At 41.6% G+C, this 25,484-nt stretch overlaps 1 protein-coding gene across 1 annotated transcript in view; it reads left to right on the top strand.

Moving 5' to 3' along the window:
* Positions 1–812: 812 nt before the first annotated feature.
* MOSMO (modulator of smoothened) overlaps positions 813–25,484 on the top strand; it is a 50,488-nt gene continuing 25,816 nt past the window's right edge. The window contains exon 1 of the mRNA XM_084640530.1: positions 813–1,108. Coding sequence (XP_084496656.1) covers positions 1,003–1,108 — 106 coding nt within the window. The 5' untranslated portion in view covers positions 813–1,002. The remainder of the gene's footprint in view (positions 1,109–25,484) is intronic.

Genomic DNA, 25,484 nt, shown 5'->3' with positions numbered 1-25,484 from the left:
TGCAAACCCTGGCCATGCCAGAAGAGCGTGCCCAGCACCAGCCAGCGCAGGCTCAGCACTGCCCAAGTGTCAGGTGGACTGTGGGGGCGGTTTGTGCGTGCGTGGAGGCCCATTGACTGTTCTGCCCTGGGGCCCAGAATTGCTGTCGGCGGGCCTGGATTATGGGGTGCATTGCCTTCATTGCTGCAGCAAATGCCCCAGGCCCCCACCCCAAAGGGAGAAACTTGGCCCCTTCAGCAGGAGAGGCCTCCACTCCCAAAACAGGAGGGAGTCTCCCCACCCCAAAATGAGAGACCTTCCCCCCAAAACAGAGAGTCTCCCCGCACAAATAAGAGCCCCGCAAAAACCCTGAGGGATTTTCCCTCCCCAAATATGAGCCCCTTTCTAAGAAAGCCTCCTTCCACATGAGAACCCTCCCTGCACCAAAAATTCCTCCATTCCCCAGCCTGAATGGACTCTCCCAGCTCCTAGAGGGGGGTGGGGGAGGGGCAGGCTCCTAGGGATGACAGCACCTCCCTGCCCCAATACCATTAGAAACGCCTCCTCCCCCTTCTCCACTTCTGGCCTCCCCTTGGAGAAGCTCTGCCCCTCCCTGGATACCCGCCCCGCCCATTTTCAAAAGCCACGCCCACTACAATATCCGCCCCGCCCCTCCTCCCTAGAGAAGGCTTGTCTCGTCTCGTCTCACGGGATCCCCGCCCCGTCTCCGGGGAGGCTCCGCCCCCTCATAGAAGCCCTGCCCAGTCTGGGGAAAATGTGAAGGAGAGTGGGTTTCACTTCCGGAGCGCCCTGTTGCCCCCCCCTTCCCGCGGGCTCACTTCCTGTGTTGTCGGGAAAGGTGGGCGTCCCTGTTTTTGGTGCTGCTGCTGTTGCTGCCGCCTCCGCCGGAGAGAGGGTGGGAGTTGAGGTCTCATGGAGCCGCAGCTGTGAGGAGCCCCCGGCCCGGACCCGCTGTGGGAGCCGGGCGGAGGCTGGACACGGGAGCCGCCGGAGCCGGAGGAGATGGACAAATTGACCATCATCTCAGGATGCCTCTTTCTGGCCGCCGACATCTTCGCCATCGCGAGCCTGGCGAACCCGGACTGGATCAACACCGGGGAGTCCGCGGGTGAGGGGCTGTGCGGGCCTGGAGCGGATCGACGGCGAGGGGTCTGGGTGCAGCCGGGTGGGGGGGCCGGAGTGGATCAAACCCAGGGCTCCGGGGGGGTGGTGAGGGGGCCCGGACTGGGTAAGCAGCAGGTGAAGGGGACTGGGGGAGCTGGATCGCTTCTTACTGGGGAGTCTGTGGATGAGGGGGCTGGGGGACTTGGGCTGGAACTGGGAACCTGCGGCGGGAGGGGACGCAGGGCCACTTGGGGTGGGTCAGCACCACAGAGCCTGTGGCTGAGGGGCTGGGAGGCGGCGGGCACAACCTGAATTGACACTAGGAACCTTTGGATGAGGAAGCTGGGGGACGGGGACTAAGTCACAGGGAGCAGTCAAGGTGGAGTTGAGGGGACCCTGCCTAAATGAACATGAGTGGGGAGTTCCCAGATGAAGGAGGCCGGTAGTTCTGAGTATTGGTGGAACCTGGACTAGATCAGCTTTGGGGAGTCTGAGATGAGAGGGGGTTGGACTGAGGTACTGCAGAGTCCAAGCGGAGATGGTGATACTCTAGCTGGTCGGGGCAGGATATATTCTGGTGGAAATCTGTAGGAGAAGAGCTCGAGGGACATGGGGCAGGTGAGTCTGGCCAACACTGGTATGGATTAATGGGAGTAGTCTATGGATTGGGTGAGAGATTCTGTGAGAGGAGAATCTGCAGGTGAGAGATTCTAGGGCACTGTCTGGCCAATTTGAAATGGATCAGTATTGGGGGAAATCTGTGTGCGTAGCTAGGCAACCATACTGGATTAAAAATGCTGAGAGATGTAGACAAGAAGCCAGTTTGGTTTGGATCAGCGCTGGAATATTTCTTGATGAGATCTCAAGTGGGATCAATCCTGGGTAGTCCACAATAAAAGAGTACAGATGGTTCAGCCTGACCAGCCCAGACTGGATCAAGACTCTCCGAGAATACTGGCCTGGTTGAATTGGACTGGGATAATAACAGTAAATTCACATTGAGAAAACCTTGGGATAAGGGGCAAGATGGACCCTGATCTGTCAACCCAGTCTGACTGAATCTTGTGGAATATTCTGGGTATCTGTCTTCTCCTATATAGCTGTGCACAAATACAGAAACTCTCTGAAAAGTCACTTTAATACTATCTATGTAGCAAAAGCAAAACAAACGAAGTTGAAACACTTATAAGCTAAATGGACAGATAGTACCACTACTTGTTTCTACACTGAATTTTAGTCACCATAGACAGTGAATATAGAACAGTCTGTTTTTTTATTTATAATTAGTTTCACTTTTGGGGTCTCTGCTGTTGTGTTTGTATTTTTAATGTTGGAATTGATCTTTAGATCTCATTTTGCCTCCTCCCTATTTCAAAATGTTCTCGGCATGATGTTTTTAAATCTACTTTTAGGCTTAAACCTATGTTTTGTTTTGTAATATTTGACATTGTTCCTTTAAAGGAGGATTTTTCAAGTGTCTTTATAGGCAAAAGCAATTGCAATATTTGCAAAAATACATAGTTTTATTACAGTTCATCTTGGCTATTGGATGGGGCTGGGCTTGTCCTGGTGAAATGGACAGGAAGACAATAGAAGGGTTTTTCTTCGATCTTGCACCCAAATGAGTCTAGAAGCTCCTTGTCAGGGAAAGAAGCTGTGATGCCATTCTTGCTAGATCCCACCACCTGAATATGGGCAAAGCAACCTAAACTGATCTCTCATTGATATTCCAATCTCCTGGCTGTCCCCACAGGAAATACATAGAATTCTTAAGAACATAAGAATGGCCATACTGGTTCTGACCAGTGGTCCATCAAGTCCAGTATTCTGTCTTCCAAATGTGGCCAGTGCCAGATGATTCCGAGGGAGTGAACAGAACAGGTCAATATATTGAGTGATCCATCCCCTGTCCTCCAGTACCAACTTCTAGCAATCACAGATTTAGGGACACCCAGAGCATGGGGTTGCATCTCTGATCATCTTGGCTAATAGCTATTGATGGACCCGTCCTCCATGAACTTATCTAATTCACTTTGAGCCCAGTTATACTTTTGGCCTTCACAAGATCCCCTGGCAAGAGGTTCCACAAGTTGACTGTGCATTATGTGAAGAATTCAGAGTAACAGCCATGTTAGTCTGTATTCGCAAAAAGAAAAGGAGTACTTGTGGCACCCTAGAGACTAACCAATTTATTTGAGCATAAGCTTTCGTGAGCTACAGCTCACTTCATCCGATGAAGTGAGCTGTAGCTCACAAAAGCTTATGTTCAAATAAATTGGTTAGTCTCTAAGGTGCCACAAGTACTCGTTTCTTTGTGTGAAGAAGTACTTCCTTATGTTTGGTTTAATCCTGCTGCCTATTAATTTCATTGGGTGACCCCTGGTTCGTGTGTTATGTGAAGGAGTTAATAACACTTCCTTATTCACTTTCTCCACACCATTCATGACTTTCTAGACCTCTATCATATCCCCCCTCATTTGTCTTTTTTCCAAACTGAACAGTCCCAGTCTTTTTAATCTCTCTTTATATGGAAGCTGTTCCCAACCTTTAATCACTTTTGTTTCACTTCTCTGTACTTTTTCCCATTCTAATATATACCAATCATGCTACTTTAGATAGCACAAAAGATATACAGACGTAGGCAAAACAATAAAATATCTATATGCATTTCCTTGCCTCAGTTTTCTCACTGCTTTTAGGTCTTCTTTGGGCTCAGGTCAGATTTGTCTAAGGCAGTGGTTCTCAACCAGGGATATGCATACCACTGGGGGTACATCAAGTCATCTAGATATTTGCCTAGTTTTACCACAATCTACATAAAAAGCACTAGCGAAATCAGTACAAACTAAAATTTCATACAATGACTTTTTTATACTGCCCTATATACTATACACTGAAGTGTAAATACAGTATTTATATTCCAATTGCTTTATTTTATAATATGGTAAAATTATAATTTGTCAGTAATAGTGTGCTGTGACACTTGAATTTTTAGGTCTGATTTTGTAAGCAAGTAGTTTTTAAGTGAGGTGAAACTTGGGAGTACGTAGGACAAATCAGCCTCCTGAAAGGCGTACGGTAGTCTGGAAAAGTTGAGAACCACTGCTCTAAGGAGTCTAAGAACAGCCCCCTACTACACATGGCTTCTCCTCCTAATCACCCGGTTGCCTTCTTCCTCTGCTGCTTTCACGGTTAAACAGGATCCCCTGCTCTGAAAGCCTGCCCCTCTCTCCTGCTTCCTCTTCCTTGCTCTGTGAGTTCCTTGAGTTTATAAGGGCTTGTCTGCATGGTGAGTTGCTGCACAGCAAGCCAGAGTGTGATGCTACAGCACACCCGCTTGCTGTGCAGTAACTCACTGTATAGACATGACTACTGTGCAGTGGGAGTCCTGGCATGTGGCTCAGTGTACTACTACTTCAGAGCACACTGTGCTAAGCCATGCTCTGGGACTTTCACTGCGCTGTAGTAATTTCATGGCAAATTACGGTGTGGCAACCTGGTGTGCTGAAGATTCACACCTTAGCTTGTGCAGTAACTTGCCGTGTAAATGAGCCCTTAGTCCTGCTACTAACATCTGCTTCCTTTGTTCTGCTGCTGGAGAAATTTCACTGCTACAAACCCCAGCTCACTAATGGAACCTGGAGAAAACTGGCTTCCACTAGACTTTAGCCATCTCATTCTCTCTGGGCAGGTCTGTTCACTCGTAGGAGGCTCTTAGTGACTGTCACTTTCAAGGACAGACTTAGGACAGGGAACATGAGTTAAGAATATGGTAAATGGCTTAAGTATACAGAGTTCATAATATCAAACAAATTCCTTAATTGCACATACACAAGATTCCCTCAAATTGTCACCTCACCACTTTCTGTAGGACCTAAAATTGTTTTTACTTTCTCGCTTGTGTGGAAACAGGAACAGGATAACAGACACTGCTTCCAAACTATTCTGAAAACACAAATGAGCAAAGGTCATGTGGACATAAAGGTGCTGCATACAGTACACTAAAATTCTTGTTAAAGAAACAAGCTTTATCACATCTCTATATAATGTAAAAATTAGTACTTGAACTGTTCTGCTGGGCAGTCATTAAGTATTAGTTATATCACTGTTTATTACTTAGGGATCAGATGCCATTTCCATTCTAAATCTCCTTTAGAGGTGCAGGTAAAACAGTCTTCATTAAGCTAAAGCTTGGCAAACCTTAGGAGTGCATGGATTTTTCTAACGCACTAGACCATTCAAATAATATTTTGACAGACTGAGATTTCTTTTGTCTGGTGGTGCCAAAGAAGCTGCTGAGTTGATACAATCTTAAAAGAAAGCTGTTAAGGTCTTTTCCTAATAAGAAAGTTTCATAGATTTGTATCAGCATGAAAAACGATGTATTGTTACAATGTAAAACCTTATTTTTAAAATTTTTTTGTACTAAAAGAATAAAAAACATTCCAAAATAAGCATTTTATCTAAACTGATAGAGTAAGGAAAAAAAGAACTAAGGTGCCCATTATATCAAGGACTTCTTGGGCTTAGTACTGCACTTAGTATTTTTTAAGCACTGTAATTGCTCCTGGGGGAATTCTGTGCCACTGCACATGCGCAGAATTTATGTCCCCCGCAAATGTGTTTGCTTCACCGCAGAAAAATGACTTTCTGACAGGAAAGCAAAGGGAAGCCACAAGAGCAGTCATCCTCACAGTATGTTTCGGGTCCCCAGGGCAGCCAGCAGAGAGGTAAATTACTGTGGGGCGGGGGGCAGGACTGGGGAAGACCCAGCTGGTGGCTCCTACCCTGTGCCGGGCTTAGTTGCTAGTCCCAGCTGGGCTGGGGAGGACAGGACTTCATCTTCCCCTGCACAGCATCTAGGGCTGTGTCAGACCCACCCCCAGATTTCTCCACCAGCTGTAGGAAATTCTGTAAACTCCCCTCTCCTGCCCCCCATGCTCCTTGCACCCATCGCTCCTCAGCTGCAGGGGGAGGGATCACTGAACAGGGAGCTGCTCCTCCATCTGCCCAACCACCATGCATCCAGACTCCCCTCATACCCAGAACCCCCCCGACGAGCCTCACTCCCCCTGCATCTGGGCCACCCTGATGAGCCACCTGCACCCAGATCCCCATCATACCAAGCCCCACTCCCCCAGCATCTGGACCCCACCGCTGAGCCCCCCCATACCCAGACACACACCCCCTGCTGAGCTCCAGCCACCTTCACCTAGACCCCCCCGCAGTCCCATCACCATTGCACTGAGAGCCCCCCCAACAAGCCCCTGTGCATCCAGATCCCCCCCACCCTGCGCCTGGATCCCCAATGAGCCATCCGCACCCAGATTGCCCCATGCAGAACCTTCTCAATTCACACCTGGATCCCCTCCACACTTGGATCCTGCCTTCCTGAGCCTGCCTGCCCACACCTGGTGCACTTGGCATGGAGGGGCATGGCTCTGGGGTGTTTCTGGGGCAGGCCCAGACCTTGCAGTATGTCAGAGTTGGGTGCAGCCTCACCACTGAGTCTATGTCCCAGGGGGAAAGCTGCCCAATGATTTCCCATCTCTGTGCAGTCAGTGGCCTGTGCTCCCCAATGCCATGCTGGAGCCTCCACATTTATTTGACAAATAAAATTTGCAGAATTTTTTTTTGGCGCAGAATTTTTAAATTTTTGGCACAGAATACCCTCAGGAATAACTGTAATATAAGATGAGTGCTTTTAAAAATGACACTTCATTCCCAGAGAATGATACGGAAAAGAATGGGGCCCCATCATTGAGGACCAAAGAAATGCCTTGCTGATAAGCCCAGTTCCAGCTGCTAGGGGGATTCTGGGATTCGTACTAGTTTGCTGTCCCTACACCATGTTCAGGGACTTTCTTTCCTATCTGCCTTTGAACAGTAGTTGTCTGAAGCACCCTCCTCTCATTGGTCAAGGGAACTTTCTTTTTCTGTGCCCAACCTTTTTGTTTTGGGGGTTTCTTTCTCATGGGAATAGCTCTAGTGCCTACCTATGCAGATAACTGTGATACCAAGTAGCAGCAGAACGACATTATTTCTCAGTTTGGCTGCTCTCCTCAGGGTCTGGAAAAGCAGAATGCAACTGCTCGTCTTGTCAGCACTCCTGCTGCCTACAGTGTAGGAGAGGTCTCGGCAGATTCAAGATGATACTGCACTGGATTACTCAAAGTTGTTTGTTACCATAAAGGCTGAAAACCTGGGCCCAGATTTTCAGGAAAGTCTGTGTCTTATTTGAATGCACAACAATGTGTAATTAAGATTGTCTGTGCAGTTGGTCACACTACAAACCAAATTGGTCATTTATATGATTTTCTGAAAATCTGGGCCTTTATTTTATTTAAATGAAAGCTTAATTCTGTAGAGTTTGATGGCTGGGTAGCACTTCTCTTTAACCCTACTCTCCTCATAAAGAAGTAGATATTTTAGCTCTGTGTGAATGCTGTGTTTTCCCATTCCCTTCTGTAGTTATGCACAATTGACTAAGTTCAGGAGCTGGATCCTTAAGTGAGTTTGTCTTTGCTTTCATAGGTTTGTCAGAATCACAGTGCTGCTTTAGCTAGTCTTGTTTAAGGAAGTTCATAGGTTTTAAAATACATTTGTTTCATAAAATAAAAGGTTAAAAAATGGATTTGTCTCTCAAAGAGCTCCCAGTGTGAAGTGAATCTTTTTTTATGTGCATGTAAAACACTGCTGGATCAAATCTGGAAATCAGCAATTTATCAATAATTTTACAGAGGCAGCTTTATTTTAACAGAGCAGTATCTTAAGCAAGAAACAGAGGCTTAAACCTGCTCCAGATTAAGTCACTGACTACACTCCCATTGATCTTCGTGATAGGGTTTGATCCTATATCAGTACACTTTCTGTAATCAATTTAAAAGTTTTTCATAAGCAGATGGAATAAAAACTATGTGTTCATTTTTGTGTGAGAGGATCTATAGTGACTCTTACTGAAGCTGATACTTTGTCTTTTTCTCAGAGGGATGGTTGGGCTTAATTTACCTTAGTTTCAGCATTTCAAGACATTGCCATAGCGAAAGGAATTTGAATGGGATGTACTATTGACCTGAAGAATGATTTTTAAAGCCATTTGTATATGTTCTTGACAATTTGGAATACTTTCAGGGCAGTCCACAAAACTGTGGAGGAACATTTAATAAAAAAAAAAAAAAATCCTGTTTTGTACACTGAACTGTTAGTGTCAACTTCATGATGGATGGCCAAATACTTTAGGATTATTTGGTTCCAATTTACAGTACAGAATATAACTGAGTTATACTGATCACTTACTTAATGTGAATGTCAAAACTTAAGACTGCTAAATTTTGAAAGATCACTTCTAAAATAAACATATTAATGTAAGTGGATGTGATGCATGGTTTAATGTAGGACTACATTGTATGACATTATGGTTGCTATTTATACATGTAACAGTGCTGTCTTGTATAGGATTATTGTTGAATAGTATATTCAGTTTTACCGTGCATCTGTGGTATGTAATTCTTCACATAAGTGACCATGATGTTTGTTTTTCATTTAAATAGCCCTGTATATCAAGCAGTGTAGTGACAGTAATGACAATAAGTTGTGAATCTACATCATGAGACTTATTTAACTGTCAACAGCTTATTCACAAAGGCTGCTACGGTACAAATTTTGCGACATACTTTCTGTGGAGTCTAGTATCATGCATGGCAGTTGGTAATGTAGAATGCTGCCATTCAGAGGAAATGGGTTTGAAAGCAATTGCTGTACTGTGCGCTTAGCGCAGTTATTATATTTTCTTCCTCCTTGGATTTGCGGATCTTGCACTATCTAAGAACTGGCTGCAAAGTGGTGGTAGTGTTTAAGTGTTTCAGCAATGTGGTTGGCACTGTACAAAACATAAACTGACTCTATTTCAAAGAATTTATATTCTAATAGAGAATATGGGTCATGATGGGAAGCCATGAAGAAAGAATAACTTAAAGATCATTTTAAGTAAATATTTGTTTTAGGTCATATCTTGTGGGGATTGTAATGAGGGAAGTTGTCCTCTCAGTGACACGTGTGCATGGAGCAGGTGCGGTAAATATACAAGGAGAAATGCAGTAATAATGGGGAGAACAGGAGCTGAAGCAGAGCCAAGTATACCTAGACCATCCCTGACAAATGTTTGTCTAACCTATTCTTAAAAATTTTCAATTATGGGGATTCCACAACCTCCCTTGGAAGCCTATTCCAGTACTTAACTTTCTAATTATAAGGATAGTTTCCCCCAATAACTAACCTAAATTTCCCTTGCTGCAAATTAAGCCAATTACTTCTTGTGCTACCTTCAGTGGATATAGAACAAGTGATCACTGTCATCCTTATAACATATTTTAAGATTATCAGGGACCCCCGCCCCCTCAGTCTTTTTTTCTGAAGACTAAACATATTCCATATATGGTGTTATGAAAACTGATGAAAAGCCAAGCTGTGATTATACACTTGTTACAGTAGATAAAAATGCTTGGTTTTGATGGGTATAAAAAATAGAATGGATTTGAGGTGGTAGAGGGGGAAAAAAGGGAGCACAGTTCTGTATTCTGTACTAAGTATGCAGTGTGTGTTTGCTCCACACCTGCGACGTATTAGCCTGTAAAAGGTAACATTGAAGCTCCCAGTCTAAGCACATCTAGTATAGTTCAATTCTATTAAATATCATATTTTTTAAAAATGTCTTTCAAGTGACTATAAAAATCTCAGACAAGGCTTGAGTTGTACTTGAGTGACTTCTTATTCTGTAATCTGCAATGTTTTAGAGCACTGTAGTAGTAATCATCATCATCATAAGGCATAGATGTGATGAAAAGCATTAATTATTTGCTTGTTTGAATTTCTGGTGTTTGGGCATATAGGAAGGATTGATTTCTACATAGGCAGACTCTCTTAAAGGTAGATACCTGTTTCAGCCTAGTTATTTGACATAGCTAGAGGATGTATGAGAGCTCTGATCATCCTTTTCTCTTTGCTCTTTAGTGGAGACGCTATTCATTCATGTTTTTGAAGTAGCAATATATTTATTTCTGTCACACAAGGGTGCAAAATGTTATTCCTGTATTTCCAGCATCTTTGTTAAATTATTTAAATTTTAGTTGGTTTTACAGAATCTGACATCAGATCATCATTTTTCATTGAGCACAGATCTGGAAGCCAATAACTTGAGTTGTTACTCCACCATTATTTTTAAAAGTGCCATAAAGTACTAGCTTGCTTTATTTTTCTTCTCTTTTGGGAGTAAATTTGTAATAAAAATTCCAGGAAGGCTGGATGTCCTTCTCCCAACTAAGTGTTTAATTGCTTTTTTTTTCCTTTGTATCTAGTCCTTGCTTCTTCCGTCAGTATTCAGCTTACTCACAAACAGTAACATTTCCAAAAGCATTAAGCCCTAGTGAATTAGGTACTTTTGGTCACAACTCAGCTAAAATTGAGTTACATTCAGTATCTGGGGAAGCTGCTTGTCTTTTCTTTCAATTCCCACTCCCCTCAAAATATGTTGAATTCTGAATCTGCTTTATGTGTACGCTACACATAGTGGAAAACGTATCTTGCTAGCATTTTAACTTTGTGGTTTTACTGGTCTTTCGCTGTTCATCAGTCAAATAAGTGGATTTTTCACTTTAGAAGACTCTAGCTACTATTGATACAATATGGTACGGATTAGAGCCTTTTTAATTCTAACGTGATTCATTTAGGTGTATAGTTATTAAAAATAAAGCTTTTGCTTAATATGTGCCATACAGCTAGGATTCTCTACCATCAGTAATGTGCAAAATGGAATCCTGTTAATGACTTGTATGGCTTATTAAAAATACTTGTACTGTTTCATATTTCAGTCAGTGCTCACATATGAACAGCATTATGTAAACTCAATTTGTATTTTTGCCAAAGTAAAGAAGATCAGTAGGTCAAACTTCTAAGCATGACCTACTTTTTCATAGGTACTAGACAACTATTCTTGTTTTCTCTACAACTTTTTCTTTTCTGATCTTGGAGCACAGGTGATGGGACTCACTTTTATCTTGTCTGAGGCAGAATGTAGGATTTGCTGTAACACATGGGACCACTTGTTCATTGAGTCCTGATATTCTTTTCTGGCAGCAGGTGATCTCTTGATACTTCAGAGAAGGTGACGTGGGTGATTTTGTGGAATACAAAATGCTAAATGGAATAGAGGTTAGATGCTCCTATCTGAATTAGTGTCAAATACAAACAGAGTTTGAGTTGCTAGAGACCAAACATAACACTGAAGGGATTTCTATATTTTTTAATAAAAAGAAATATGCTATGTGGTATAAGTTACATATGACATCAGTATTATTGTATTTCCATAGTGTTGATGTGCCGTAGTCATGGACCAGATCCCATCATGCATGATGCTGTACAAACAGAACAAAGAGACAGTGAAACTTCTGTTCATTCCCCTTCTCGTGTGTGCCCCCTTCCCAGGTGTGTGAGACCAGCAAAATGGGGATATGGCCAAGCAGAGGAGCCATGTGTGACGGGTTGGACCCGCCTTCCAGGGTGCCACCTGATGTACTGGGGTTTCACTGAGCCTGCCTGCTCCACTAGCCTGGCCTCTCTCCTGTTTTGCTGAATCAAGCCCTCCGGCCTCTGGCAGCACACATACACAGGTAGGGATGTACCAGCTGTAGAATCACACAGGGTCTACAAATAGCTCTCTATGGAAATTGCCCAGCACTCAAGTGCAGCTGTCCTCTGGAAAGTACACCAAAAATAATATTGGCTTGTGCTGTAGAGAAATCTGTACAACATAAGCTCATAAATTTGCCCCCTCCCTCAATATGGAGGAAGATATGCATAACTTCTCCCCCCCCCGTTATAAATTGCACAAACTATGTTTTATAATAAACAAAAACAAGTTTATTAACCACATAAGGCAGATTTTAAGTGGCTATAAGGGATAGCAAACTGAACAAAGCAGAATACTAAGCAAATAAAACAAAACACGCATACTAAGCTTAAGATCTTGAGACTGGTTTCAAGAAGTAATTTCTCACCCTAAATGTTGCTTTTGGGCAAGTTGCAGAAATTCTTGAAAGCTAGCTACCCTGCTTGCAGCTTAAATCTTCAGAAACCATATTCACAGACCAGATCCCTTTTCCAGCCTGGGCTCAACTCTCTTCCCACCCGCCCCCATCTTTGTTTCTCAGATCTTTCCAGGTGTCATCCTGGGTGAGGATTCAGTGAAGAGTGAACCAAGATCAGCTTACTCCCCAGCCTTAGACAGAATTTACATAAGGCGGGAACCTTTTGTTTCCCAGTCTTGACTTCCCCCTCCTTTTAGTGGAAAATCACTAGAAGTCCAAGATGATGTTTAGTACCAGGTGACATGACCACATGAACTTGTAGTATCAAAGCAACATCCCAGGACGCTTCTCAGGAAGGAGAGAGATTAGTATCTTCAAAGTCTTATTGTTTCTTCCTGATGGCCCATCAAGGCTGATGGTCTGCTCTCTGGTGGGTGTTTCCCAAGTACACACACAGTTGTAATTTTTTCATAGTCAGTATTCCTAACTTTAGGTAAAGAAATTATACATTTAGTATAAATATATATACCTTTCCAATGATATCTTACATGACCCATCTTGCATAAAACATATCTGTTATGCCATATTGATATCGTAACAATATTTCTATGAAGAATATGTGGTGTAACATCACACCATGAATACATGTTGCTTTTGGGAGAAGGAATATAAAAGCAGAGGTTGAACAGGCAAAACTTTGTGTATAATAAGGAGGTAGGCAAGTATTTAGAGAAAAATAAACGTAGTGTACAATTTCTGTGAGAAAGAAAAGAGGTTTAGATAAACTTCCTCACTTCTCTTTACACCGAATCTTTTCTTGATGACAGCCTCTTAATGTAAATGATTATAAATCATTTATGTTATTAGTCCAGTTGAATAGTGCGCACTGTAGGGCTTGAACCTCAGCACCAACATCTTTTCCTGCAGATGCATGAATGCTGCATTGGGCTGTCCTAGTGCTCAGCATTTCAAATAGTTGTAGTTAATAATAGTAACATTAGTCACTGACAGCCAAAAGGTATGAACGACCATGTTTGTGGACAACAAATACAAGCAGTCTAGCTTTGTGACACACATCATGAAAGTGACTCACTACTTCTCTTCCCATTTTGTTTCATAGTCTTCTTCTTCCAGTGTTTCCCTTTCCTTCTCAATCACTCTGTTCTCCCTCCCCAAGCTTTCTTTCCTTGTTTACCCTCCATACAGTGCCGCTCCACTTGCTGTTGCTGAACAATCCCTGCCCACACTGGTGGCACACAGCTAGTTTTGGCCAGGACAGTCCCTTTGTTAAGCCCTGTCCTGGCCCTCTCGACTTTTTTCCGAACGGAGGCATTTGTCCGGTGTGCTCTTGCTAATATGATCAGTTGGCAAGAGCAACAGGACAAATGCCCACTTTTGTGTTTATATTAAAAAAAAAAAAAGGGGTGGGGGTGCGGCTCAGAGGGGGCAAGTGGAGATGCCGTCTCCCTGCAGGGGGGGAAGCAGGGCTGGGTGGGAGTGAGCAGCTTTCCAGCATGAGGTACCCCCACAGGGTTCCAGCGGCTGGGCAGCAGCATGCAGGAAGAACCCACTGGCAAGCATCTGGGGGGTGTCCAGTTTTCTCTTTGGGAAATACGGTAAATATCCTATGCACAGCACTTTCTCTTGTAGTAGATGTGGTGAAGAGTATTGTGTAGTTCCATTTAGGGAAGAGGCGGGAGGGAAATGCAGAAGAAAAGGAAGAGAGCCATCAAACAGCCAGCAATGACCCTGAAGCTCTGAGACAGAAAGAGGCAGGCATCCTCTTTCCCGAGTGCTCCACTACCAAGAAGCTGGGAATCCTGGATTTTGAATGTCAGTAATGGCACTGGGAGTTCACTGATTTGCACTCATTCAAACTATCAATGGATTACCATCTGACAGCTGCATAGTGGTATCTGTGAAATGAATTGGTGGTATCTGTCTAGTTCTTAGTGGAAAATGTCCACATCGTAAACAGCCTTCTTCCAGTTGACACTTATTGGTAGTATCTAGAGCAGTAGTTCTTAACCAGGGACCTGGGGCCCACTGGGGGGCTGTGAGCAGGTTTTAGGGGAGCCGCCAAGCAGGGCTGGCATTAGACTTGCTGGGACCCAGGGCAGAAAACTGAAGCCCCACTGCCTGGGGCTGAAGCCAAAGCCTGAGCAGCTTAGCTTCACAGGGCCCACTGTGGCATGGGACCCTGGGCAATTGCCCAGCTTGCTATCCCTTGCGCTGGCCCTGGCTTGTATATGCAGAAAAACAGTTGCTGTACCACAGACAGGCCGGGGAGTTTTTATAGCATGTTGGGGAGCCTCAGCAAGAAAAAGGTTGAGATGTAGAGAGTGTAACCTGAGCCTGTCTTCTCAGGCCATGGTGAGATGCATGGGCAGAACAGCATGAAAAGCAGTTATCTGTGCTGTTAGTATTGTGATGGTAAACGGAGGACTTCCATATGCCAACTTGCATACAGAGGAGACTTTCAAAAGCACCAAGGGATTGAGAAGTACAATTTCCATTGACTTGCAGTGCAGAGTTTTGGTTTTCCCCCTGGAAATAACCATTCCTTACTAGGTGCCATCTGTAAGTGCTTGCTATTCAGTTCTTCAAACAAGTCATAATGGCTTCCCATGGCATAGGGTTATACAGTAGTTAAACTATTAAAAAGTTATAGTGCAGACAGAACCAAGGAACATGCCGGTCCAAGAAAAATATTAATACCATATGTCTTTAAAGTATTATGAAAGTCATCTTTTTGACTAAAATTTAAAAGAAAAAAAAAGCTGCCAAAGGAAATGGTTCTGTTTTTAAAAAGCAGCATTTCTAAGTCCATTGAATTGCACTAGTTACCTTACTTTGAAATATGGTTGGGTGAAATTCCTGTTTTGTTTTGTTTTTTAACCCCTCCTCTTATTCAGTTTTGATAATAAAAGTACTCTTTACTCAAAAAGGCCCCATTTTCACTCTGAAATACGCCTGAGTTTCTGAAACAGGTTAATAGTTATGCTCAATGTAAACCAACAGGTTTTAAGCATGATCCTTCCTGTGCAGATAGGACCAAACTGTTATAGGCAGGTTGAAATTGTGCTTTAAACTTGGTAAAGTCCATGTTTAACTGTTCTTGAGACGTCATTTTCAGAGTATGCATAAGCCTTTTTTTAAAAGCCTCCAGATTCTTCCTTCCACTTTTTGTATGTGACCATTTTGGGAAGGGGAAGGAGGACAGAGAGTGAGTTTCCCTTGAAGGCAGCATCTGTTGGTAGGCTTCTGAAAACAAGGACTTACCATGGAGAAAAGGATAACAAAATATGCTCTGAAAGTGAAACCACCCTTAAATTTGCTCCCTCACTTGCACCCCCCCTTTGTTCTTTAGGCTTACCTTTGTTTGCGGGGGAGCAGTGATTAAATGCCTAGATGTGAAGATTACTGCTGCAGTACAGCGAATCAGTTGCAAAACATGTGACGTTTTAAACTTGCATGGGAAACTGTCAACAACCTTTTATATACTATAGCCAGTTCCCTTTTAAAAATCTAGTGGGAAATTATATTAATATATTGTCTGCCCTTAGGGTGAGACACAGCCAATAACATTAATGGGAATTAGATACATGTCCAAGGAAGAATATGCTCCCTAGTGTTATTGTTTCACATTTTGTAAAATAGATGACAGCCAGCATCAAACTACTTCAGCATGTATCATTAATTGCTATAAACAGGTTGTACGTAATCTTGGAAGCTGTTCATTGACTCTTGGATTTTTTTTGCTGTTGGCTGTTGTATTCAGCTTGAACTCTTACCTTGATTGCTCTGAAATAGGGGAAGCCGTATGACCTGAGACACTTTCTTTAATTGGCAGAGGCTTGATGCCTTAAAGGATCAGGAATGTTCTCCTATTGAATGTCATCTGATGTATGCTTTATCTCTTTTGAACTTTGTGTAGTATTTACTTATAACCAAGGTCCACTGTACTCCATGCCAATCTGGACCTAAATTCTGGGGAGGGGTCCTTAGACTGTGCAACAAACTGATTAGAAATTTGGTGGCAGCTCCAGTTATATTACAAAAATTGATTTGAAATATAAAAATGAGTAATACAATCACAACGGTAGCAACTCGTATGTTTATTTTTATATTAAATCTACTTTATTTTATGCTGTCCCCACATTTTGAGTCTTCAATATGACACTGATTGTCTTTAGGTTTCAGTGAGTCCCGTTCCATTAAGATGAAAGGGGGAGCTAGTTACCTGTCAGAGCAGTTGTTTTGGGCTGTCAGCAAACTTGAGCAAACATTACTGCATCAATTAGATTTGGGTCATGTTTTCAGGCTTTCCTCTTAATGAGGGCTAGAAGCATAGTTTCTGTAGCATAGTTCTACCACAAGAGGCGTGTTCTGTTGTTAATTCTACATGGATTATATGGGGCCCAGTTTAATGCAATAACATTATTAGAAGAGAAAACTGTACAGAATTATCAGACACTGTCATGGTAAGTCTGTAAGCTTTATCTACCATGACAGTGGATTCTGTGTGGAAGGTCTTGCTTTTAGTCCCGGGTATGGTGAGTTGATTAACTTTTGTTCTGATTACTAATCCTGTCCAAATCTTAGTAGTAGAAACATAACTTCGATTCTCACTCTAAAACTGGTGCATATTGTACAATATAGTGCACAGCATATTTTGTTGTGATTATCAGCAACCAACGTAATGCCTCTTCATATTTCTAGAGTATATTTGTTCTTTTAAAAAAAAAAAAGCCAACAGAAAGGACAATTTATAGCAGGATCACAGTAGTTGATGTTACTTTATCAAGTCCATGTCCCTGAGTGAGTGGGATTTAGTTGTCTTTCTCCCCAAAAGAAAGCATATCTGATATTAAACTGATATTTCTTTAGATTTTTGACTAAGCTGTAGATGGTGCCCATACAGTAGGGTACTTCATTTGTTTAACTTTTTATGCAAGTTCCTTGAACAGTTACCAAGTAAAAACAAAGAGGAGAAATTGAGTAGTTTGTGCAAGTGATATTTTCAGACGATATGGAAAATCAGCTAGAATCAGCACTCTCTGAAACCTAGTCATCAATCCAGAAGTAGGCCAGAGTAAGACAGTGTTCCTTGTGTGAGAGGTCACCCCATCCTCAGTCTGGGCCTCAATAGTGCTCTGCCTCTTTTTGGCTGATCTGAACTTTGTTCATACTATGTATTGGAGTGTTATGCTACCATGTGACTAGACTATGACATAGGTCACATCATGTCATTGTGTGACATTAAAATTGTCCAGATTTGAACAGTAACTTAGCAGTAGTGAGACTGAAATAATTAACAGGAATTCTTGATCATTCTTTCTGAGAAGCCCTCAGTGGTACTTTAATATGTGATCTGTTGAGGAGTATCATTTTACGTTCCTGTCTGAAGCCAAATATAACTCATCAGAAGTTAAATGGCAGAACAGCTGTAAGTATCATAGCTTCTGGCTTCCCTTCCAAAAGTGAGGAACAAAAGTGCAGCAGTTGATTAGAAAGATCACTCTAAATATTGGATACTGGTGTAGTAAATATATTGATGTAGTTGCATTTAGGCACTTTGCAATCAAGCTGTCAGTTTTCAAGGTGCATGGGTTTGGCTGTTTTACCAAATTTTATATTAAATGTGCAAGAAGAAAGTTTGTCTTTTCAGCCCAGTCACACTTTAAAATTTCTAAAGGTTCTAGTTCTCATTGACAACATCATCTTATTGTGGCAATGTTTATAATGTCAAAATAAACCACCAGAAGGATGCACGTTTTAAATAACGCTGTGCTATAAACTAGGAAAGATTACTGTTAGGATGGGCTGATTTCTTGTCTCTGGTATGTAAGAGCACAGAAGAGTCTTTGTTTTGTTCTTGGGAGAGCTATTTCTGTGTTGTTGCCTGAGGATAACTTTCTCAACGTGTGGTGGTCCATCTTGTCTAAAAATACATAAATTAAATAAACTCCAATACCTGTGTGGTACTGGAAACCCAGAATGTTGGAATCAGAAAACAGACTAGCCTTAACTGGATCATATCCTCTTATTTTTAAGCTGAGTTCAATTAAAAATATTTTATGTGGGGCTCATGCATTTAAATGTCTGTTACTTGCAGAGGAGAAGTTTAAAGCTGGTCCTAGTGTCTCAGCTGCAGTGATCATTTATCTTTCTCACTTTTTAGTGTGGTTTGGTTTTTTTGGTCTGAACTTAGCACTGATGCAAGGCCCTGCATCAAGAGCTCTTAAGACCTAAGTTGTCATCATAGCCACAAAAAAGACACAGCATGGAGAGCAGCAGCAGCAGGGCAAGCTTTCCCACGTTGTTCTGCTACCATGCATCAACCCTAACTTGGAGGCTGACTTAGAATAGTTCAGTTTCAGGATTCATCAGTCCTTGACACCTCTCCTCAGAGTTCCAAGAAGGATCCAGTCAATGCCACTGTGATTGTTTTTGTGATGTGGACTCTGAGATGGTGGTCCATCCAGACAACTTGCTTCATTATTGACTACTGAATAGTAATCTGAGTAACAACTCTGGGTCACTACCTTTGTGGACTGGGTTTGAACTAGTGACCTAGTGTCCTATTCTAAGTGTCCTAAGGTGTCTTATTCTAATACCACAAACACAGGGTCTTAAGAGTTTTTAAGCATCTCTGTGGGAGGAAGGGGGCATTCTGTCATTAAGGGAAAGGAGTAGCCTTTATATAAAAGGGAGATAAGATGGTCTCTGTGAATTGGCTTCAGTGGGAGAGTGGATTTTGACTTTGGAGGTGAGGGAATAACCAGAGTGGAGGGGAAACGGTGCCTTTCGTAGCACAATCAATCTCTGTGTGTAGCTTAATATTGATTTAACATAAATTATTCTTAAAAAGATGCACTCTTTGCTTGCAAAGTCCTCTTTAAGAATACCTAAAGCAAACCTTGTCTGAATCTCTCTTGAAAATCGCTGAGTATTTTTAAAACTATTTTTTTCTCTTATTCTGTGACTTCGGTGAAGATTTTGTTATCTCGCCTTTCTAAAGTCTTAGCACTTTCTTTGCTGGTTTACATTCTATTTATCCTAATTTTCTGGGCACCTATAGTTTCTCTTAAGACACAGTAGAAATAAAATCAAGTACTAAGAGCTCCCGATGTTGTCAGTGGGAGTCTTGTGTGTAACAGTTATAGTCTTGGGCTACACTGCAATTCAACATCTGTGGCTAGCCTGTGTCAACTGACTCAGGTTCATGGGGCTGTTTAATTGAGATGTGGACCCTCTCCCCTCCAGGTTCTCAGAGCCTGGGCTCTGGCCCAAGCCCGAACACTTACATTTCAATTAAATAGCCCCATGAGCCCAAGTCGGCTGACGTAGGTCAGCTGCATGTGTTGAATTGCAGTGTAGACGTACTCTTGGTCACCCACATTTTAATTCTAGTTCATTATTTTTTACATAAAATTGAAAGATAAATAGTATAACTACATTAATCACTAAAAACAATGAGGAGTCCTTGTGGCACCTGAGAGACTAACAAATGCACCTCATTGTTTTTGCTGATACAAACTAACATGGCTACCACTCTGAAATCTATATTAATCACTGGAATTGATGCAATGCATAATGTAGAGTGTTGGCCTAGTTTATTTGAAACTACTTTGGCAAAGATTCCTTCAAAAACTGTGTCTTAGCAGTAGAATGAGATGTGATATCTCAGTGCTTCTCATAATGAGCTCCATCAACTGGAACTTGAAGGGACACTCTACTTTCTAAGGAGTTCTTTCAGAAAGGAAAATATATGGGCAAACCCTCTGTAAACATGACATGTTAACAGAAGAATGTAGTAAATTAGAAATCTCTGCTTTTATGACCATAGCATATTCTTACAGGAACATATGGGTTCTCAGGCCTTGGGCTTTGTCCTATTGGAAATAAAGTAAGGGTGAGGAGTGGATCAATATTGCAGCTGGACAGTCCATAGAATACTAGCCAACTTCAAAGGCTTTTGGTTCATAGTTACAGTAATCAGCAGATAATTAAAGAGGAAAGACCAGAATGCTAAAAAGAAATTAGAGTTTTCATCCCAAAGATAAGAAAGGTAATTATTCTAAACTCACATAAACATCATTTTGAGCTCTTGTACTTCCTCAGCATTTGCAGTAAATGGCTAGTCCTCTGTTTTGCAACACATTTATCACAATCTGAATTCAGCCTCCTGTATTCATAAATCTTCTTTCAACAAGTCTGGACTTGTTCACCTTTCAGTCTGCAGACTGAACAACAGGCTTAGTATCTGTGCAGTAGAAAACTAATCTATCATGCTTCTTTCTGAATATTTGGGTAAGAAAATTGAAGTCCTTTAGAGGCTTAAACACTAAATTACTCCCATCGGACCTAACCTGTGAAGAAAATCCTTGTTTAAGAATAGTAGCAAATAAACTACCGTGTGCTTTACTGGAAAAGTTGTTTGCATCCAGATGACTCTAGCCAGTTTATTAAATCAGTGTGCTACCTCCCTCTACCTTACCACAGTGCTAACTATTCAGAGATAAATTATTGTAGGGCTAAATTGTCACATGGCTTCATAGGTTAATTTATTCTTGGTTGAAATCCATAGTCTCCTCATCAGACAGCATTTTAATAATTAAAGAGAAGTTCCCACACTTCTTGCATGCGGATGTGGGGTTATGTCGAGAGATAAAGTGACAGTGAATTTACATATGGAAAGAGGAGGAATTGTTATATTGAGGAGACTTATTTTAAACTACTTTGAAACAGTTTAGGAGTGGAGGCCTAGAACAGGTTATGTATGTCTTTTATCAGTAGACAGACCCAGGGAAAAATCACTTGCTTTGGGAGAGGTGGGGCAGGAATCTTTACCTTTGGGACCTCTCTGTATTAATTACAAATATTTACTCTAACTTGCCTTTTAGGCAAAAATTAGATCCTTAACTCTCCACAACTGTAGATTCATCAATGATAGAAGCTGGACTTACACTGTGGTGGTGTATACATCTCAAATTTTCAATTGTAGGCACTGAAAGCCTCTAAACCTTTCTTGTTGCAAAGTTGGCCTTTCCCAAAAAGAGCATTTGCCCTGTTACATCATCCATACAGAGAACAATCTTCAAGCAGTAATAGCAGAAGTGTGGACTGCTGTATACTCTGCCTGCAGACTCCTCAATGGTTATATTTATACTAGGATATTTGGACCCATAACTGCCACCAAGTGCAACTTCATTGGCATAGTTTGGAAGTGGTAGCACTGTCGTACGCTTTAGTGTAGTCAGGTCTTGTGCATTTTTACTGCTGGGTCGTAGGGTAGGGATAGTATGGTGTAGCAAATCTGATCCCTAAACTACCAGTAGAGCTGTAGCAGTTGGGAATTACGGGTCTGAAAATCCTGTTGTAGACAAGGCCAATAAGGTTGAACTTTAAAGCTTTCCTTTGATTAGTTAATGTTAACACACTTCGTGAACTGGCAGGTTATAAAATTATGCTTTAATTGTGCCGGATAACCTATACCGATCTATCGCACTGATTTTGTAGGTATAATCCAGGTTTGTTTTTGTTGTCATGCTGTATGTAGTGAAGCAATGAAGTGAGAAAATAGAGAGTTGTCTGGTTTCCTTATGAATTATTAATTCTGTATATATGAATCTTTCTGGAAAATGTCTTGAGATGGCACTGCATATGGCTCTGTAAATGTTTTTAAGGTAGGTCTATAACTCAATGGTCTAAGCATCAGATTTGGAATAACTAGATTCCCTTTAACCATAGATTGAAATCCTGATCTTTCTGAGATACAGAAGAATACCCTGCAGTTTATTTACTTTACAGGCATCTTTCAGTAAGACCTTAAATACAGATATTCTGAAACTGTGAAGATATTTAAAAAGTCAGGGGTATATTTTGTTAGCAGAAGAGTCTGTCCCAGTACTTTTAACCAAAATTCTTTTTCCTCCCTTTCCAGTTTTGTGTAGTTCTCAACCATTCGCTCATCATGTTGCTTTCTCTTTGCTACACCCGCCCATGTATGGCTTCCAAAATGGGTACAAATGCAGCAAAAAATAGGAATACTGCAAAAGAAGGGTTTTACTCTCTATTCTGGACTTCTCAAAAGTGCTTGCATAATGTCCTGCATGGCTTAGCCAGGAGCATGAAGAATCCTTTCATGGCAGAGTTAAAAGGGTTTGAAGCTTGGGTGGGTTATACACTAAAATGCATGGAGCTTGATAATTCCGTGTCCAGAAACTCCCTTTCTGACTATGGCAGCAATGGATCTGTGATGTAAATTCCATGGATTTTTGGGAAAGGCAGGAGTGACACACAAATTGCAGCTTCCTGGCTATGGAGTTTTGTTCTTCTGCTTATGTGAAGCTCATGCCTTGAATATGGCTCCATGTGTGTACATTTATTAAAAGGCAAAGTACACCAAGATATACTTAGAGAACTAAATGCCTCATTTTACCCTTTTATAGCTGCAGCTGCACCACTTGAAACAGCATATCACGTGAAAATAAATCCTTATAAATAGCATTGGAAGTATCCCACTAAATAGCTGCCAAAGTCCTTGGACAACTTTGAAATATACTCTTTCAAAACAGCTTCTGCTTATTCTGTACTAAGGGGGTTACATTATAACTACTGTAGTCTAGTCTAAAATCTGAATTAGTCCTATTTATCCCCCACCACAAGTCCTCATCTGTGCCTCGACTGGCTGATGGAAGCCTCCATCAGAGGCTTGACTGCAGGTGGGAAGCAAGCAGACATGCTTAAGGCTAGTGTGGCTAAAGTAAGCCCTATGGTCATCCTTAATGTTTAATAGAGAGTATTAGTCCACACCATGCTCCATCTTGATCCTTGGGGTCTTCACATGCGTCAAGCAACATAGAGTGTTGGAACCTGTCATCTCTGCAGGCCACCACTATTAAAAAGAGAGTGAGCTGAAATCTGTAGCTGCTATAAAGTGGGTATGGGCCTTGCTCCTTTCCAGTTACCAGCTGTGTAGAGTTTAGACACACTTGACTTTCAACATTTGCAAGTCAAAGATTTTATTGTGAAATCTGGATATCAGGTGACTATCTAGACCTTTAACACATTTGAGGAGTTGACCCCGGAGCAAGCTGGAACAAAAGGTTTAATTTCTAAGATATATACAATTTTGATTGAAAAAGATCTTGATAAGAAAACAACCCAGATGAAAAGATGGGAAAGAGATTTGGACCAAAAAAATGGATCTGGATGAATGGGTCTCTAAATATAGGAAAGGGGCTGTGCATCTTAAGTTTGTGTGGGTGATAAAGTTTTATAAATAACTATATAGATTACATTGAACTCCAGTTGAGATCATCATCATTTTTGCTACTAGGAAGGTGTTCTTTTGGTGGGGTTGTAGGGAAAGGGGAACATTATTGCATATGTGGTGGCTGTGTTCAGGAATTAAACAGTTTTGAGAGGAAACTCTTACAGATTCATTTTATGATAAAATGCCCGCTTCCTAGAGATCTCCGATCTACCTACTTAATGCTCCGGTAAAGGAGCTGCATTTTAAACAGAAAGATAAATTAATTTTTCTTTTTGTTAGCAGCTAGACCCTGTATTGCACATTATTGTATAAATAAGATCCCCTCCTATTGAATTTGGGTATAGTAAAATATGGACTGTTCTTGTAATGGAGGGCTTTCACTCTAAGCTCATATACAAAAAGAAGAGGAATCTAGAAATTTGGTTACCCTTTCCAGTGTATGAAGAGGAGGAAAGCTCTCCAGTCAGCAAGACAGAATTTTTAGCCAGGTTTTTAAATATTAACTTGATCCCGAACAAGTAATGTACAATGTAATATGCTAACATTTTATTGTAACTTTGCCTTCATAAAAAGTGCCTTCCCACCCTCCCGCTCCAATGAACAACCCTCCCCAGCTCTTTTCTTTTCCTCTGCTCAAAAAAAAAAGTGTGTGTGGAAGAGGGGGGGGAAATCTTAGCTGATCTGTTCCACTATTTATATACAAAAAGCTATCCTGCGTGTGTGGCGTGTGAATGTTAGAAAACCACAATTCTTCCTTTTTATTTAAAGTGCCCAATTAGCCTGGCCTCATCTACTTAAATCATTCTTAAAACACACAAAACCTAAGTGTTTTATATTGATGGCATCTAAGTTCTGTGCCACAATCTACAGTAAGGCAAAAATTTACCTACCATCACCCTATTAAACAAAATCCATAGTAAACAGAATGGCTCTACACTGAGTCCTGTTGGTGAAGATGTGGGTTCTGTCAGACTGTGGAACCTGCTTCCCCTGTTCGTTTATGGAAAATGCTTTCCCCTCCCCGCCCCCCGCTCCCTTGGTGATCAAATCCAGGGACTAGGAAGCTAAGTATATGTAGAATGTAAATAGGTGACAGTTGGCTATTTTAACCTCCTCTGTAAGGGTAACAGTACTGTGTCTGATGTTAGCAGTGAGCATTTGTGCCAAGGAAGTGGTTGACTTTTGGGAGGTAGGAGTGTAACGGGACTGGAATAAAGGCTGTGGCTAGGGAAGATTGTGGTGGATAGAATCTGATGTCTTTAAATAGAGTAGTTTGTTGTTGTTTTTTTTTTTCAATAGAAACAGGAAAATGTAACAGGTTCAATAGCAATGGGTGATAGGTGAGGACTGATGATGGGGAGGTAGCGAGGTGAAGAGGTAAGAAAGATTTAAGAACAAAGGAAATATCTCATAAATAGACTTTTTTTAGCTTGCATTAATGTACTGCAGGACTTGCACATCACTTATGGGCCATGTGACCTTTTATTATACTTCTGACTTGGTATCCCCTCTCCACCTTCACCCTCTCTTGTGTCTGTTTCTTATTGGGTTGTAATCTCTTCAGGACAGGAACAGTCTTTCTGTGGCCATACATTACATAGGTAATTTTGGATGCTGCTACAAGCAAATAATGAAGAACAGTAATAATCTGATGTTATGTGCATTCCTTATGCCACTGTGTCTTTCAGTCCTGGTATCATTGTGACACTTTTAATAATTCATAGATGTTAGGGAGGGAAATAGCTGCAACAATCTTCATTTCTTTCCATCACTGTACGGATTTCCTTCTTGGTAGCTCTGTTGGTTACCTAGGAAACAGGAGTAAGATGGCATTTGATTGGCTGTGTTGGAAGAGTTGAAGTTGGGTGTAGTTTTAAGCAGCAGACAGATATATCTACACAAATATGAAATGCTTGGCTTTTTTTTTTATGAGACTGGTAAAACTGCATTGAATTATTAGTCAAGCTGTGCTCTCAAACGTTTGCAAAGGAGTATTTTTGTAAGTGATTCAGGTG

This window comes from Lepidochelys olivacea, assembly GCF_965140295.1.
Source record: "Lepidochelys olivacea isolate rLepOli2 genome assembly, chromosome: 10".
Classification (NCBI taxonomy): Eukaryota; Metazoa; Chordata; order Testudines; family Cheloniidae; genus Lepidochelys; species Lepidochelys olivacea.
The sequence above is the reverse complement of the archived record's forward strand: the minus strand, read 5'-3'. Positions and strand labels throughout refer to the sequence as shown.